The sequence below is a fragment of the Microcaecilia unicolor genome, chromosome 10 (genome assembly GCF_901765095.1).
Source record: "Microcaecilia unicolor chromosome 10, aMicUni1.1, whole genome shotgun sequence".
Taxonomy (NCBI): domain Eukaryota; kingdom Metazoa; phylum Chordata; class Amphibia; order Gymnophiona; family Siphonopidae; genus Microcaecilia; species Microcaecilia unicolor.
The window spans coordinates 213,759,393-213,778,567 of NC_044040.1; the positions used below are offsets into that span (position 1 = coordinate 213,759,393).

The window sequence follows — 19,175 nt, forward strand, 5'->3', positions numbered from 1 at the left end:
TTGACTTTGTCCATGCTTTGAATATGCTCTATAATTTTGTTCTTAATAATAGTCTCTATTATTTTCCCCAGCACCGACGTCAGACTCACCCGGTCTATAATTTCCCGGATCTCCTCTGGAACCTTTTTTAAAAATCGGCATTACATTGGCCACCCTCAGGTACCACGCTCGATTTTAAGGATAAATTTCATATTATTAACAATAGCTCCGCAAGTTCATTTTTCAGTTCTATCAGTACTCTGGGATGAATACCATCCGGTCCAGGAGATTTGCTACTCCTTCGGTCTGTCCCACTATGGCAACACTTATGAACTTGGGATTCTGAATGGAATCTTGCTACTCTTTGGGGTTCTACATGGAATGTTGCTATACTTTGAAATTCTGCATGGAATCTTGTTATTCTTTAGAATTCTAGAATCTTGCTACTCTTTGGGGTTCTACATGGAATGTTGCCACCATTTGGGTTGCTGACGGGTACTTGTGATCTGGATTGGCCACTGTTGGCAACAGGATATTGGGCTTGCTGGACCTTCGGTCTGTTCCAGTAAGGCAACACTTAAGTACTTATAAGGAACTTCTCTGACTTTAATGTTGATGCAAACACAAAACCCGCCTTTATATTGGTTTCATATCTACTTCTGCGCCCAGTTTAAGCTTTTACTACTTCTCTCTCCTCTCCCTCTAGGACCCTCAATCTCCATTCTTTGGAGGTTCCTAAGCCCACCTCCTCCACAGCTAATTCCAGACTCCGTGCTTTCCATCTTGAATCACCGAAAGCCTGGAAAGTCCTTCTTGGGTTGGTGTGTCTTGTTTGTTCTGTGTCTGTATTTAGCAGTATTCAAAGTCCTACTTAAAAATCCATGTTTTTGAGATTGCTAACGCCTGACGTTTTCCAGATCTAAGCCTTCGTACCTGCCTGTACACACTGACTATACTAGCTAGGGGATTCTTATGAATGTATTTGTCTTCTCTGTATGTCCAAACTAGATTGCATGCTCCACGGAGAATGGATGGTCTCTTACACATATCTATGCAGTGCTGCTGAATTATTGAGAGTGTGACGCATCATTAGCCGTCTTCGCAATAGGCTAGATTTGCATCGCTCATTAGTGATCCTCACAGGCACACTTTTACCTAATGACTGTCTTAAATAGCAGAAAACATACCAGAACACACTTGTTATCTTATAAATACAAAGGAAATTTTGCTAGTTTCAGATCCAGCTTTGTCTGGGGAAAAAAAAAGGAGGGGTGGAGTGAAGTATCCTGAAAAAGATTAATTTTGCAAAAATGCGTTTTCTCCCATTGAGGAGTCTTTCAGCTGCACTGATTTAATACAGAACTGAAAAAAACAGTGCTAAAAACTATAAAATGAAAAGCTGGTGAGTTTCTGTTATTTTCAGGAAACAGATGCATTTCCTGTTTAATAGAAATATCCACACCCAAAGGGCCAGGATAAGAAGTAACGCATATATGTACATATATAGAATAATACAAGTTTTTAGTCAGATTTTAAAGGAGAAATAAAAGTTGTAAGAATAATTATTATTTTGAAAAATAAATACACAAATATAGAGAGGAAAAACAAGTAACACTATGCTGGAATATCTACTGTATGACGACATTCCAAGGAAAGCCGAGCACAGAGCGGAACAATTTCTGAATCGTTATCAACATTGAGGTCTAGGGAACACTGGGATGCGAGTTCATTCCACTGTGCTACGTATTCACTATCATCCAAGAACCTAGGTTCCTTAATTAACCGCAACCCTCTGGGTTATAAGAAGTTATTCCATGAGGAACAGACTCCAGCAAAACTGTCATGCAAAGTCCGGTTCCTCGCAATGATTTCTACAGGAAAATTAAGGGGTCGATATCAGAAATGGCTCCGGGCCACTTAAATCACCTCTCTGGGGCTAGCCGGTCATATCTGGTGGCAATTAACTGGTTAATGCTGCCAAAAATGAATGCTTACTATTGAGCACAAAACTGGTTATTTTGGGGGTGGTCCTATATATTGGACCATATAAAAGTCAGTTCTATCTTGATGTGGTTCGCCACAGCTGATTAATTGCCGAACATTGCACTCAGGGATCCTTTTACTAAGCTGTGGTTAGCGCTAGTGCAAGCTTACTTAACAGGGCTTAACACGGGAGGTCCTGCGGTAAAACTGAGATTAACGCACGCAAGCCACGCACTAAAATTTTTTTTTTCATTTTTATGTCAGAGGGGGCATGCCAGCACTGATCAGATTGCGCCCCGCGTGCTAACTGATTACTACTATTACTACTTATCCCTGCTCGACAGATTAGCGCATGATTAGCACGTGAGCCCTTAATGCCTACAAAAAACTAGGTGTCAGTAAGTGCTCATGTGCTAATATTTATTCATTTTCCCATCTATTTGCAGGCTCAATGTGGCTTACATAATGCCATAGTTTCAGTCGCCACTTCCGGATCTGAAAAAATACAGAGTGGTATAGCGTGTACAAGATAGGGTATCTTACAAAGTGGTGATGCATTAATCTTCATGGATGATAGCATAAATTATAGGGTAATTAAATAGTCAAGTATAGAAAGTTCATTTCCGGTGTGGGAAATGAAGTGGTGGTCCATCACGCGTTGCACGTATCCGAATAAGTGAGGTAGTCCGGTGTAAGGAGTTCTGCTTTGTTTAGTTGTATTAATATTTCGTAGTCTGGTATTTAGGATGAGTCATTGTGGTATGCCTTTTTGAACAGGTTGGTTTTCAGTAGTTTTCGGAAGATTGTTAGGTCGTGCATTATTTTTATGACATTAGGCAGTGCATTCCAAAGTTGCGCGCTTAAGTAGGAGAAGCAGGATGCATAGACTGATTTATATTTGAGTCCTTTGCAACTGGGGTAATGGAGGTTCAGGTATGAACTATGAGGTCTGACATGTAGATTGGGGCTTCGCCGTGAACGATTTTGTGGACCAAGGTGCAAACTTTGAACGTGATACGTTCTTTTAACGGGAGCCAATGTAGTTTTTCTCTTAGGGGTTTGGCGCTTTCAGTTTCAGTGGCTACTGATTAACGGCAACATGAGCGTGTGGCCATTAATTTTAAAAATGAGCGGCCATTTTACTTCTGCTGTAGAAAGCGGTCTTAGCGTGCAGAACAAGGGCGCGTTAAGGCCACTTTTTCCTGCACCTTTGTAAAACAATCCCTTAACAGGCTATGTTGGGCCAGCTCCATATACCTGGAGGTTCCATGCTGGAGCCTGGATATGGTCTGGCGTTGAATTTTCAGGGATAACACCAGCACAGATCAGCAAAACTCTGCTCATCACCAACTGAATGTCATGTCCTGAATTTCCAGAAATATCACTAGAGATACTGATTTAGTGCCTTGTTAATGATGTGAAAGACCTGCACTGCAAAGACACACTCGGATGCCATATCAGTCAAATTGGTGCTCTATTAGAACATAAGAAAACGACAGTCCATCTAGCCCAGTATCCTGCTCCCAACAATGGCCGATCCAGGTCACAAGTACCTGGCAAAATCCCAAACAGTAGCAAGAATCTGTACTACCAATCCCAAGGATAAGTAGTGGCTTTCCCCATGTCTGTCTTAGTAGCAGACTATAGACTTTTCCTCCAGGAACTTGTCCAAACCTTTTTAAAACTCAGATATGCTAACTGGTGTAACCACATCCTTTGGTAACGAGTTCCAGAGCTTAGCTATTCGACGACTGAAAAAATGATTTCTCTTGTTTGTTTTAAAAGTAATTCCACGTAACTTCACGGAGTGTCCTCTAGTCTTTGTACTTTTTGAAAGAATAATCAATTCACTTATACGCATTCTACACCACTCAGGATTTTGTGACCTCTTATCATATTTCCCCTCCCCCCCCCAGCCGCCTCTTGTCCAAGCTGAAGAACCCTAACCTCTTAAACCTATCACAACTGAATAAAATAAAATATTATACATAATATAGGACAATTTTTGTTTATTTTTTTAAGACAACCTTAAGACAGTTGAACTGCTACTTTACTTAAACACGTCAGGAGACGTGTCGCCATCAATCTTGCATCTCGTCACACAGCTCAAACAAGCTTTAACGAGTAATTATCTCTTATTTCATGCATTGTCGAACGCAACCATTGTTACACAGGAAACCCTCAGTTACAATATAGTAGAGAGAAAAAATTGTTGTTCCCACAACCGGACACATAACAGGTGCTCAGAAAAGGTAGTTTTGTTTCCCTCCTGCAATCTGAAACGCAAGATTTAACTTGGCTCCAATTTTCCAGGGCAGGCTGATCCAGTCCTGGCTTTGCAATATTCCATTCAAGGGCATGCGTTTCTCATTTTCCTCTTGATTTCTCAAGAAAAGCAACGACGAGAACCGGATTAAACGGAACCCTGTAGTGACACCAGACTTTTTATCTTCTTTCTGTTTTGTCCATCTTACAAGTTCAGGGGTAATTTTATACCTTGGTGCGCTAATGCTGCGTACTAAGCGCCAATTCCATAATGGTATCTGTGCGCCAAGACGCCATTATAGAAAAATGATCTACACCTGACTTGAGGTGCCAACATTAAGGCCTGAGCATTTACAATAGGTGAACGGCAGGTGTAAATGGACCCAAGAGACCCAGAGGCTGACCGAAACCGATAGTTTTGCTTCTGGCAAAAACTGAATCCGTGGCTGAAATTTGCGGCTCGTTTTCACCCAGAACTAAAGCCAAAACCAAAAATATAGTGCCCCCCCCCAGCGGAATATGGGTCCCTCCAGGCCACCACCGCCCCCTCCCAAACATCAGCGGGCCCTTCTCAGGCCTACCTTAACGAGCCCTGGTGGTCTAGTGACCTCTTCAGGGGCAGGAAAGTACCCCACTCTTTCTTACCCCGTGCCGCTGGTGGTTTAAAATATCTGCTCAGACTGCCAGGGGAGGTCCTGGCGGCCATACTGGCATTTGCTGGCTTGGGGGGGGGGGGGGGGGGAGAGTTTCAGTTTCAGAACAAAATACAGCATCATTTTCACCTGAAACCCAAACCCAGATTTTGGGCCAGTTTGGTGCAGAAACCAAAATTCAGTCGACCTCTACTACTAAAGTGTATCATGCATACCACATAACATAGCGTTCTACAAATTATGCGCACAAACTGAACACAAGCACATGTCCCTCTCATGCTCCGCCCATGCGTAATTAAGAGCTACATTATAGGAGAGCATGTACGGCACTCACTGCAGGCTCTCCCTTATAGAACTGCCCTTCATGTTTTCGCCCTTGGAAAGACAGAGTCTACCTAGGCCAGGGGAGGGCAGCCACAGTCCCCGAGGACTACAACCCAGCTGGGGTTTCAAGATTTCCACAATGAATATGCATGAGATCTATTTCCATACAATGGAAGCAGTACATGCAAATCATTCATGCACATTAATTCTGGAAATCTTGAAAACCCGACTGGGATGTAGCCCTCAAGGACCATGGTTGCCCACCCCTAACCTAGACCCTTGGTCTCTACTCCCAGTCCTCAAGAGCCACAACAGAGCAGGATTTCAGGATATCCCTAATTAATATGCACATGATGGAGACTCGCATGCGTACTATATACATCGTATGCAAATCTATCCCATGCATATATTTTACTACTCCCTATTATGAGCACCCTTGATTTTTCTTAGTCACAACTACAGAACAATTAACAAGCATTTGCTTGCAGTTAAACCCCTGAAGACGCCATAGTATGAAACGCATCGATTGCGTTGGGTTGGACAGTGTGAGGTGCTGAATTTGTTATCAACCGGTGGAAGTTACCAATTGAAGTTGAGTTGGAGATTTGGGACTTCATTGATAAACCGAGGGTGAAGCGTATTACTGGGATGGAAGAACTACATTCCACAATCTGTGAACACTTTAGGAGCGATATAAATAGAAGATTGATTTCATCAGTCAGGAGTCATTAAAAGGCATTGGAGGAAACAACACAGCATTGAAAGGACTAATATAAAGACATGATGGTTTATAGAAATTGAAAGGAAAGATATCGTTAAGACCATTTATAATTACATCGTGAAGTCATAGGATTTGAATTTTCCTAGAACTATACGGTCCCCTGGGATTTGATATAAATCAACGAATAAGCAGAGTGAATGAGGCTGTGTATGATAGTGTTTGAATGGATGAATGCATCAGAACCATAAAACAGGAAGGACGACTGTAAAGTTTGAGGAGACTATCCAGCTTATTTTCGAAAGAGAAGGCCGGCCATCTTCCGACACAAATCGGGAGATGGCCGGCCATTTCTCAAGGCCGGCGAAATCGGCATAATCGAAAGCCGATTTTGGCCAGCCTCAACTGCAGTCTGTCATGGAGCCGGCCAAACTTCAAGGGGGCATGTCGGCAGGGTAGCGAAGGTGGGAAGGGGGCGTGGTACAAGATGGCCGGCTTCGCCCGATAATGGAAAAAAGAAAGCCGGCCCTGACGAGCATTTGGCCGACTTTACTTGGTCCCTATTTTCAGGTCCAAGTCCCAAAAAAGTGCCCGAACTGACCAGATGACCACCGGAGGGAATCGAGGATGACCTCCACATACTCCCCCAGTGGTCACCAACCCCCTCCCATCCAAAAAAAAACCCTTTCTTGCCAGCCTCTATGCCAGCCTGAAATGTCATACCCAGCTCCCTGACAGCAGTATGCAGGTCCCTGAAGCAGTTTTTAGTGGGTGCAGTGCACTTCAGGCAGGCGGACCCAGGCCCATCCCCCCCTACCTGTTACACTTGTGGTGGTAAATGGGAGCACTCCAACCCCCCCCCCCAAAAAAAAAAAAACCCCACTGTACCCACATGTAGGTGCCCCCCTTCACCCATAAGGGCTATGGTAATGGTGTAGAGTTGTGGGGAGTGGGATTTGGGGGGGCTCAGCACCCAAGGTAAGGGAGCTATGCACCTGGGAGCTATTTTTTTTTTTTTAATTTTTAGAAGTGCCCTGGCATGTGAGAGGGACCAGTGCACTACAAATGCTGGCTCCTCCCACGACCAAATGCCTTGCATTTGGCCGGGTTTGAGATGGCTGGCCTCGGTTTCCATTATCGACAAAAACCAAGGCCGGCCATCTCAAACCTGGCCATCTCTGACATTTGCCGGCCCCAACCGTATTATCGAAACGAAAGATGGCCAGCCATCTCTTTTGAAAATATGGTTGGCCCCGCCCCTTTGTGGCGCCGTCCTCGGAGATGGGCGCCCTTAGAGATGGCTGGCCCCGTTCGAAAATGCCCCTCCACGTTGTGTATTTCATAATAAAAATAGCAAAAATGTATTAGAATAATCACTAGAGTGTTATTTATGCATATACTTTAGGGATACCCTGAAAATCTGACCTATTCTTGAGGACTGGGAGCAAAAACAAAGAGTCTGGAAACTTCAATGTAGTTGGTATCCTTAATCACACAATGATAGCCCACCTGTGGTATTCGTGGTTTATAGGGGGAGCTGCTTTCCAGGTCAGCCAGAATGCTGGTCAAAGAGTCAATCTCTGCATCTAAGCTTGACCGTCGTTCTTCAATTGTTTTGCTGTGAGGATTCACCTGAGAAAAGGGAAGAGATTCCAGTGGGTGAGGTATTCAACAAATATTTCACTCCAGTTTTTCTGTCTCCACCCACATTTCTCCACATTTACATTTGACTCACTGATCCTTGGGGGCCCCAAAGCAGTAAAACCCCAACTAATATACAGAAAAATTGATTTGTATACTAATGAGGCAGTATAAATGCAAATTTATCTCATGTATACTGTTAGCAACACTTAGAAAACTTTTCTGGTTTGGCGACCTTCGAGGGCCGGAATTGCTCAGGCCTAGGCTGGGAAATATTATGGAAACGAGTGTACCAAGTCCACTAAATGCTCCCTAAAAAACATAGCTCTCACAGTAAAACTGCCTCTTTCCTTTCAAAAGAAACAGGGGTGTAGAATTTTAATTTACTTTATTTTTTTATTGTTTACATTTATATTGATTCAATTAGTACAGTTTTCTTATAAACTCAGGCTGCCACGTGATCCCTATCTGGGATATTGTTTCCACAGGATGCCTCCATTCTCAACTGTTCTTTATGCCAGTGGTGATAAAACTGGTCCCTCAGGCCCTCCCCAAGCCAGCCAGGATTTCAAGCATCCCCAAAATATAGCAATACAGTGGAGGCAGCGTATTTATTTAGATTTTGCTCACACCTTTTTCAGTAGTAGCTCAAGGTCAGTTACATTCAAGTACTCTGGATATTTCTCTGTCCCAGGAGGGCTCACAATCTAAGTTTGTATCTGAGGCAATGGAGGGTTAAGTGACTTGCCCAAGATCACAAGGAGCAGCAGTGGGATTTGAACCAGCCACCTCTGGATTGCAAGACCGGTGCTCTAACCACTAGGCCACTCCTCCACTCCATCCAGCGTATACAAATATATTTATGAATATTTATTAGGAATATTGTGAAAGCCTGCACAATGGCTTCCATTGAAATCAGAAAGGAACCAGGACAAGGGGGTGTTACTTGTACAACGATCTCGTAACCGCATTGCACAGGCGACTTGGGGGGGGGGGGGTGATGTTCTGGTGGGTTCCTACTGTGTCTGCTGGGCAGGTAGCAGGAAAGCAAAAGGATGGTATTAGAGGCCCAACCAAACAGAGGAAATGAGGCATTAGAGGGAATGCGGACCAGTTTCAGCACTACTGCCGTATGCAAATTTAACATCTGGGATATATTTATATGGTCTGTATGTGTCTTACATTTGAAAGATCTCATTTTATTACAGTATACTTTTTAAGTGTATGTTATATGTTGGTATCTTTTTATGTTCACGTTATATTTTTCAAAAATACTTTTATGCAGTACTATTGATAATGTATATCCATTTGTGATTCTAGATGTTGTGAATACCAAAGTCAAAACAAATACAAAAAGAAGGAAAGTAAACCTTCCACGAACAGATCATACAATAAGCAAAAAAGAGTAGAAGGCACCAAGACAAAGTACCAGGAATGCCAAAGGCACAGGAGACATGTATGAAAACGCTTTCCATGCCGTACAGGATACACTTGGTAAAGGAACCCAACACAGGCTCTGGAGTGGAGGAGTGGCCTAGTGGTTAGGGTGGTGGACTTTGGTCCTGAGGAACTGAGTTCGATTCCCACTTCAGGCACAGGCAGCTCCTTGTGACTCTGGGCAAGTCACTTAACCCTCTATTGCCCCATGTAAGCCGCATTGAGCCTGCCATGAGTGGGAAAGCGCAGGATACAAATGTAACAAAAATAAAATAGATACTATTGGACATTCTACATGGAATGTTGCTACTCTTTGAGATTCTACATGGAATGTTGCTACTATTGGAGATTCTGTTGCTACTATTGGAGATTCTACATGGAATGTTGCTACTATTGGAGATTCTACATGGAATGTTGCTACTATTGGAGATTCTGTTGCTACTATTGGAGATTCTACATGGAATGTTGCTACTATTGGAGATTCTGTTGCTACTATTGGAGATTCTACATGGAATGTTGCTACTATTGGAGATTCTACATGGAATGTTGCTATTCCACTAGCAACATTCCATGTAGAAGCCTGCGCGGCCACATTGGTGATCTGCAAGGGCCGACTTCTATTGCTAGTGGAATAGCAACATTCCATGTAGAATCTCAAATAGTAACAACAGTGGAGGAGTGGCCTAGTGGTTAGGGTGGTGGACTTTGGTCCTGAGGAACTGAGTTCAATTCCCACTTCAGGCACAGGCAGCTCCTTGTGACTCTGGGCAAGTCACTTAACCCTCCATTGCCCCATGTAAGCCGCATTGAGCCTGCCATGAGTGGGAAAGCGCAGGGTACAAATTTAACAAAAATAAAATAGATACTATTGGAGATTCTACATGGAATGTTGCTATTCCACTAGCTCTTCACAAATCCAAAGACAAGAACCGTGTGTGTGCAAACAGCCTGTCTACAAAACAGATTTCTTAAATTTTTGATTGTGGTTTTTATAGAAGAAATATTAGTTATATATCTTTTAGGAGCCCTCGGTAGAAACCACTTTAAGGCAACTTCATTGTATTTTGCCTAGTGGCATAGTCTCTCTTCATTGGGTCATCCTTTAATTAAACTATTTAAAAGTGCTGTTGCAAACACTCGCTACCAGGTGCTAGAAAATATATATACGTGCTCTCAGTGAAAAATAAATAAAATAAAAACTTAAACTTATCTTAAATGTCACTGCATATCTGTTGCTGTTGGAGTCCACTTAGGCTTCCCCTAAATTGCGCCCGACGCCGCGGGTTTCACTGCTTTCATCAGGGACTCGGGTTAGAATAGCCCGTTTTGAATTCTCAACAGACTATGCACGCCGCTTCTCATAGCACTTTTAAATAGTTTAATTAAAGGATGACCCAATGAAGAGAGACTATGCCACTAGGCAAAATACAATGAAGTTGCCTTAAAGTGGTTTCTACCGAGGGCTCCTAAAAGATATATAACTAATATTTCTTCTATAAAAACCACAATCAAAAATTTAAGAAATCTGTTTTGTAGACAGGCTGTTTGCACACACACGGTTCTTGTCTTTGGATTTGTGAAGAGCGTGATTATATTTACCAAAGATTCTTTAGTGTGGAGATTTAAGTGGGTTCAGCTATTCCACTAGCAACATTCCATGTAGAAGGCTGCGCAGGCTTCTGTTTCTGTGAGTCTGACGTCCTGCACGTACGTGCAGGACGTCAGACTCACAGAAGCAGAAGCCTGCGCGACCACATTGGTGATGTACAAGGGCCGACTTCTACATGGAATGTTGCTAGTGGAATAGCAACATTCCATGTAGAATCTCAAATAGTAGCAACAGTGGAGGAGTGGCCTAGTGGTGGACGTTGGTCCTGGGGAACTGAGGAACTGAGTTCAATTCCCACTTCAGGCACAGGCAGCTCCTTGTGATTCTGGGCAAGTCACTTAACCCTCCATTGCCCCATGTAAACCGCATTGAGCCTGCCATGAGTGGGAAAGCGCGGGGTACAAATGTAACAAAAATAAATAAATAAATAAAATACTGTAAACCGTACTACTGAATCAATGAGACAAGAAGACACTGTCAGCTTGCTGCTGTTTTCAGACATCTCTTTATAAGTTTCAGAGAGACTTATTTACTGATTCATACCTTTGGCATATACAATATTGTGTGTGCAAGAACTTCCCTGTCTACATAAATATTGATTCGGTAGCATAGTTCACAGGATTCCTGATAAAAGGGTTTATATGCTGAAACACGGCCTGTATTGGGTTCCTTTACCAAGTCTATCCTGTAACTGGTGTGGAAAGTGTTTTCGTATACGTATGTCTCCTGGGTCTTTTTAATAAATTGTGCCTTTGGCCTCCCTGGTACTCTGTTTTGGTGCCTTCCACTCCTTTCCGCTTACTCTACGTGGGCCTAAAATATAGGCCCTCGAAGGTCTATTTTTTTTATCTGCAACAACAAACTATTTGTTTATTTGTGAAGAATTAGCCCCTGGTTTTATTACTTTACACTAGGTTTTCTTACATTTCGTCCATTGGTCTAAACCTAATTCTTGTGTTTATGTCACTGTCAAATCAGAACCACCAGCTCAGTATCATCTGAGCTTTTCTAGTATCAAGTTAGACACACAGGCTGGTACAATAAAAAGAACAGATTGAAAACCTTACCATCACACAGAAATCCCACTCCCATTGATCACGTTCTCATATTATTTTATTTATTTGTTACATTTGTATCCCACATTTTCCCACCTATTTGCAGGCTCAATGTGGCTTACATAGTACCATACAGGCGAACACCAATATCGGTATGAACAAATACAGAGTGATGTTGTAGTAAAGTACAGTTCGTGTGTTACAGGTATATTAGAGAATCGTAAGGGTGAAGAGTTATTTTGTCCAGTACGAGATTTAGTTTCGTTGTGTTGCAGGGTTAAGGCCTTTACGTTGGATCGTTAGGGTATGCCTTTTTGAACAGGTTACTTTTTAGTAATTTCCGGAATTTTAGGTGGTTGTTTGTTGTTTTCACGGTACTTGGTAATGTATGATGAATAGGTTGATTTGTATTTGAGTCCTTTGCACCCTGGGTGGTGGAGATTTAGGTATGTTCGTGTTGATCTTGATGTGTTTCTGGTTGGTAGGTCTATGAAGTCTGTCATGTATCCCGGGGCATCTCCGTAGATGATTTTATGAACCAGGGTGCAGATTTTGAATGCAATGCGTTCTTTGATTAGCAGCCAGTGCAGTTTTTCTAGTAGGGGTTTGGCGCTTTCGAATCTTGTTTTTCCAAATATAAGCCTGGCTGCTGTGTTTTGAACAGTTTGGAGTTTCTTTAGGATTTGTTCTTTGCATCACGTGTAGATTCAATTACAGTAGTCTAGATGACTTAGTACCATGGATTGTACCAGGTTGCGAAATATTTCCCTTGGGAAAAAAAGGTTTTACTCGTTTGAGCTTCCACATTGTGTGGAACATTTTCTTTATTGTAGCTTTCACTTGACTCTCCAGTGTGAGATTTCGGTCAATTGTAACTCTGAGAATTTTCAAGCTGTCTGAGATAGGGAGGTTGTGATCTGGGGTGATTATGTTGGTGGGTTTGTTCGTGTTGTATTGGGATGAGAGGATGAGACATTGTGTTTTTTCTGTGTTAAGTTTTAGTTGGAATGCATTCGCCCATGAGTTCACGATGTTTACGCTGAGTTTGATTTCATTGGTGATTTCTGCTAGATCGTGTTTGTAAGGGATGTATATTGTGACATCGTCTGAGTATATGAAAGGGTTAAGGCCTTGGCTAGTGGAGTCATCATTAGGTTGAAAAGGAGCGGTGATAGTGGTGATCCTTGGGGTGCACCACAGTCTGCTTTCCGTGGTGATGATATGTTCGAATTTGATTTCACTTGATATGTTCTAGTAGTTAGGAAACTCTTGATCCAGTAAAGAACATTTGCGCCAATATCAGATATTCACCAGAGAATAATTACTGAGTTGCCCTCTCCTAAATAATTACGTGGAAATCACATAATCCACTCTCTCTCACTATCAATCAGCTAAAATACGTTTTTTTTCATCAGCCAGCACCAAACATCAGGAAGCCATATCCTCGGCTCTGCAGCAGGAAAACTTTTAATTAAGTTGTAAATCCTTTCTAAATCCATTCTTAATAAAAAACAATAGAAATCAAACAAAATAAAACATGGAAAAGAAAATAAGATGATACCTTTTTTATTGGACATAACTTAATACATTTCTTGATTAGCTTTCGAAGGTTGCCCTTCTTCCTCAGATCGGAAATAAGCAAATGTGCTAGCTGACAGTGTATATAAGTGAAAACATCCAAGCATTACTATGACAGTAAAATAGATACCATTGGAGATTCTACATGGAATGTTGCTACTATTGGACATTCTACATGGAATGTTGCTATTCCACTAGCAACATTCCATGTAGAAGGCTGCGCAGGCTTCTGTTTCTGTGAGTCTGACGTCCTGCACGTACGTGCAGGACGTCAGACTCACAGAAGCAGAAGCCTGCGCGGCCACATTGGTGATCTACAAGGGCCGACTTCTACATGGAATGTTGCTAGTGGAATAGCAACATTCCATGTAGAATCTATAGAAATCAAACAAAATAAAACATGGAAAAGAAAATAAGATGATACCTTTTTATTGGACATAACTTAATACATTTCTTGATTAGCTTTCGAAGGTTGCCCTTCTTCGTCAGATCGGAAATAAGCAAATGTGCTAGCTGACAGTGTATATAAGTGAAAACATTCAAGCATTACTATGACAGTCTGACAGGGTGGGAGGATGGGGGTGGGTAGGAGGTGTGCATGGGGACAAGGATCTGGGGTTCCTAGCCCATTATAAACCATAAAGCTGTATGTCTCTGTTGATCACCCTCCCCTCACCTGTCCACACCCACCCTGTTAGAATACCAAAGATATACTTTGATGTCCCCATGCATACTTCCTACCCACCCCCATCCTCCCACCCTGTCAGACTGTCATAGCAATGCTTGAATGTTTTTCACTTATATACACTGTCAGCTAGCACATTTGCTTATTTCCGATCTGACGAAGAAGGGCAACCTTCGAAAGCTAATCAAGAAATGTATTAAGTTATGTCCAATAAAAAAGGTATCATCTTATTTTCTTTTCCATGTTTTATTTTGTTTGATTTCTATTGATAACCTTAAGAGTGGACTAACACGGCTACCACACTCCTCTAATAAAAAACAAAAATGGGGTTTGTGATGTAAACAGGACCTTGACTACAGTCAAATTCAACCATACAACCTTCCTATGTTGGTACTAAGTTAAATACAGAGTGGTACCTCATAATCTACCTTTCTGCTCCCAGCCTTAAAAAGAATAGATGGAGCCTCATGAAAGAAAAACTTCCCCAAGAGCAGAGTGTTACCGTAGTTCTTCTCGTAGCAATGGAACAGCAAGCAAAATCCTCAGAGTAGTGCAGTGAAGCACATACAGATGTTCCCTTCATACATTTGGCAAACGGCTGGTGCCCTAAATCAGAATCTTAAAAGAAGCATCACCAGGGAAGCCAGCTGAAACAACCAAAGTGGAATTTTTGGCATTTGGATAATGTGTCCTGTGGAGGCATTTTGATTTTAAATCGCACTGGCCCTATGCAACAGCATGCTGGGAGCCTGACAACGGGCAGATATATATGAATATCAAACGCAGACGAGAAACAGACTGAAAGAACAGCAATGAATGAATAAGTACATAAGTATAGAAGTGCTGACATACATGCTCACTTTTACTCTTAGCTCACAAAATTGTGCACACAAATTATAGAATAATGTTAGTTTTGTGTGTAACTTAATAGCATAATTAGCTGCTAATTGGTATGAACGATGCATTGACTATAATTGGTCCTAATTAGCAGTCAAGTACTTAACAGCCATTAGACAGTATACTAAAAATTGCATGCATAAAATCCAGAGTGCACAACTGTTCGGAGGGTGTGGACCTGGGAGGGACATGGGCGGGTTAGGGGTGTGGCCAGGACTTATGTGATGGGTTCTAGAACACTAGCATTTATGCACCTAAGTGCCTACAGTTAAACTCAAGCATTTACATCCGCCTTTGAGCTAACACAAGTGCTCATAAGTTAGGTATTTAAATGCGGACTTACGCTAGTATTCTATAATGGTAATTGCGTTATAGAATTTTTGCTTAGCACGCATCATCCTGGTGTCTAGCTTCAGGCGATCTATAGAGAATCGCCTCAAATGTGCAGAATAAAACTCAGTCCGCTCCTCTTCCTCTTAAAATATCACCAGCCCAGCTTCCCCTGCACCCACCTTGTGGTATACTCCAGTCAGGCAGCTGCAAAAGCTTGTTTAAACCATCCATGTTTGTAATGACCTCTGAGACTGCACGGAATCATATCACCTGAGCTGTCCTGGTAGTTAAGTTCCACCGAAAAGGCGAAATAATCCAGGACCTCTCCCCCTTGTCCCATCCGGCCAGGCCTTTGATATTTCTGCTATTAGTAGAAACTCTTCCCTTCTAAAGAGATGAATTATGTCCTAAAACACCTCTGTCTTCCCATGGAAATATCTGGGGGCCCATAACCTTCAAAACCTTTAAGGTGAGGATAATCGGCTTAAATTTAATCCACTCTTCTGTAGACAACCAATGCATGAGTGTGGTGACAACATTGCATGGTGGTGCACACCCACTACCAACTTCAGGTTTATCTGTGCCTCCCCTCACTGATACCCACTTGCAGTAGGCACACTGATGTAGGCACAGTGTCTTCTGGTCTAGGAGCAGGAACTGCATGAGTCCAGCATAGTCCACCACACTGAGTGTGGGCTAAATAAAAAAAAATCTCTCCAGTCACCCACCCACCGCCATTTTCCATGGCCTGTGACCTTACTGCTGCTGCGGACTTTGATGCCAGGCTCATCAACGTAGTCACTGCACAGCCCTATGTGTTTCGCTGCCAATGCCAGTCATCCTCCACTGTCCAGCAACTTTGTGAACATCAAAGTCATTCATTACTGCCACTGAGGTCTTCATCGCCAACGCTGAAGTCTTCAGAACAGTCCCATCATGCTATTTAATGAGTTAGCGATGCGAGACATATTGCATAAATCTAAGACCTTCTGTACTGTCGCCCACCCCAGCCACTAAACGTTAAACCCCTGGCCTGAGGAGGTGTAGACAGGCTAGAGAAGGGGATACCAAGAGAGTGCTGAGCCACAGAAGGGAGTGTGGGAGAAGGGGATACTGAAAATGCTGGCCTGGGGGTGTGAGAAGAGGATGCTGAAGATAATAGCCCTGGGGAGGGGTATAGGAGAAGGGAATACCTTAAGGTGTTGAGGGGCAGGAGATGAGTGCCAGATCTCAAAATTCATGTTTTTCAGTTGCATACCAACAGCATATTTTCTGGTGCACCACCAACTTAAGCAGTCTACACTCAGTGGAGCAATCTCAATAGGTGCTTCCTGTAGTCAGCATAAGTACATAAGTAGTGCCATACTGGGAAAGACCAAAGGTCCATCTAGCCCAGCATCCTGTCACCGACAGTGGCCAATCCAGGTCAAGGGCACCTGGCACGCTCCCCAAACGTAAAAACATTCCAGACAAGTTATACCTAAAAATGCGGAATTTTTCCAAGTCCATTTAATAGCGGTCTATGGACTTGTCCTTTAGGAATCTATCTAACCGCCCGTACCACGTTCTCCGGCAACGAATTCCAGAGTCTAATTACACGTTGGGTGAAGAAAAATTTTCTCCGATTCGTTTTAAATTTACCACACTGTAGCTTCAACTAATGCCCTCTAGTCCTATTATTTTTGGATAGCGTGAACAGTCGCTTCACATCCACCCGATCCATTCCACTCATTATTTTATACACTTCTATCATATCTCCCCTCAGCCGTCTCTTCTCCAAGCTGAAAAGCCCTAGCCTTCTCAGCCTCTCTTCATAGGAAAGTCGTCCCAACCCCACTATCATTTTCGTCGCCCTTCGCTGTACCTGAAGCTAGAGAAACTTAAGAATAGAAGAGGAGGGAAAGAAGGCAGCTACTGCAGAAGGTGTTGCGCCACTGCAGCCGCAGAATGCAGGAAGGCGCAGTTAGACAGACATTGCCATGGAAATACTGCACCAAGAGAAAGAAGCAACCGCCATTGAGGCTGAAGCAGCTACAAGGCAAAACGAAATTCCCACACCAGAGGTTGCAAAGCACTACACTCACCTGAAGCCTACAGTCAAGCACCTGCAACCTTTAGACCCAAATGCTGAAATTCTACTTTTGTTGGGGAAGAGATGTACAACTTTGGTTAGAGTTTGAGAGTTATCCACTGGTCCACCCAATGCTCCCATACGCCTACCAACTCGCCTTGGGTTGAGTGACAGTAGGTGACATCTTCATCTATAGCTATCTACGTATAGATATGTCAAAAGTTTAGCTGCTCCTTAATGTCTATATTTGTTCTAGGTCAATAGAGTAATGAAATCCTATTTATTATGAAACAAGGCAGTATTAGGGAATAAACTTGCTCAATCAAGCTGCCCAAGATGAAAAGAGAGCTTCCATTCATCTTCTAATGCACATTCTGAACTCAGTGAGGAAAACACGTCGCTGAAAGACTCGGTGCAACTGATCTCCATTCAGATCCTGTCAGAGCTCAACAAGCAGCCGCTAATATGCAGCGTTCATGACTGCAGTGCAAACTAATTAGTTTCCACAGCAGATGAGAGAAAAATAAGAAAGCAGGGCCGGCAACAAACGTGGAGCATCTATGCAAGAGAGCAGATGCGGGACACTGAAAGCAATCAAGTGACGAGTGCAGAGTCCCGACCTTGAGCCACATCAATGCATAAGTCCCAGATTAATGTTTGTTTTGCATTCCTGCACTTTGAACAATTGTCCTTAACTGAGAAGATCAGGGTCACGCATATAAGGATTGATAAAGCTGGCACTGACCTATAAACAGCATAGACGCTAACATCTAACTTCTACAGGCAATATGGGGGTCGATATTCAAAGTGATTTAACTGGCTCCCGACCAGTTAAAGCATTTGAACAGGGCTAACTGGTCATTTTCAGCAGCAGATAAACAAAATGTCCTGGTTAGTGCCCAACGCAAAACAAGCTATTTTGGGGGCATTCCGGAGGTAGAGTCGATACTTGGCTGGTTAAGTGCTAATAATCATAAGTACATAAGTAATTCCATACAGGGACAGACGAAGGGTCCATCAAACCCAGCTTCCTGTTTCCAACAGTGGCCAATCCAGGTCACAAATACCTGGCAAGATCCCAAAGTACAAAAAATTTTATACTGCTTATCCCAGAAATAGTGGATTTTCCACAAATCCAATTTAATAATGGTCTATGGACTTTTCCTTTAGGAAGCCGTCCAAACCTTTTTTTAAACTCTGCTAAGCTAACCACCTTTACCACATTCTCTGGCAACAAATTCCAGAGTTTAATTACACGCTGAGTGAAGAAAAATTTAACCGGCCAGGGTCACCACATAAACAGGCCCACATACAAGTCAATCCTATCCTTTAGTGGTGCCCCATAGCCAGTTAAATGTCGCATTTTTTTTGGTGTGAGCTGGGCCATTTTTTTACCGCGGCTGAAAAAAAAAAAAGGCTTTTTTTAATGGGGAAGTAAACATTCCAAAAATACCCGAAAGCCCACCTTTTCAGAAACTATTTCCCTGACAAACCAACATAGACAACATGAGCATCAGCCAAAACACCTCGATGACTGACCACTGACGAAAAACAAACACAGCTCATACAACTATGTAATTAGCCTAACCGGCAACCTGATTGGAAAATGAGGGGTAGAAATGCAGAAATAAATAAATAAATAAATAAACAAACTTATCCCTTAGGGCCTCTTTTACTAAGTCGCACCAGTGATTCCCGCACGGCAACGCCAACGAAGCTAGCACGGTTTGGTAAAACAGGCCCCAAGTGTTATCTGAATTCTGCAATTTCTTACCCTTTTGGGGAGGGGGCACATGTTTTTGGCAAATTTGAATGTCCATTACTTTAAGTAACATCACTCTTTTTTTTTTTTTTTAGCTCACACTTTTACACTAGTAGCTCAAGGTGTGTTTCATTCAAGTACAATAGATATTTCCCTGTCCATGGAGGACTCACAATCTAAGCTTG

General features: G+C 42.6%; 1 protein-coding gene across 4 annotated transcripts in view; it reads right to left on the reverse strand.

Annotated features, from left to right (window-relative positions):
* The window catches only part of LPP (LIM domain containing preferred translocation partner in lipoma), a 618,364-nt gene that overhangs the window by 242,282 nt on the left and 356,907 nt on the right, over window positions 1-19,175 (reverse strand). For all 4 annotated transcript variants that reach the window (XM_030216648.1, XM_030216645.1, XM_030216646.1 and 1 more), the window contains one exon: window positions 7,432-7,554. In XM_030216648.1, coding sequence (XP_030072508.1) covers window positions 7,432-7,554 — 123 coding nt within the window. The remainder of the gene's footprint in view (window positions 1-7,431; window positions 7,555-19,175) is intronic.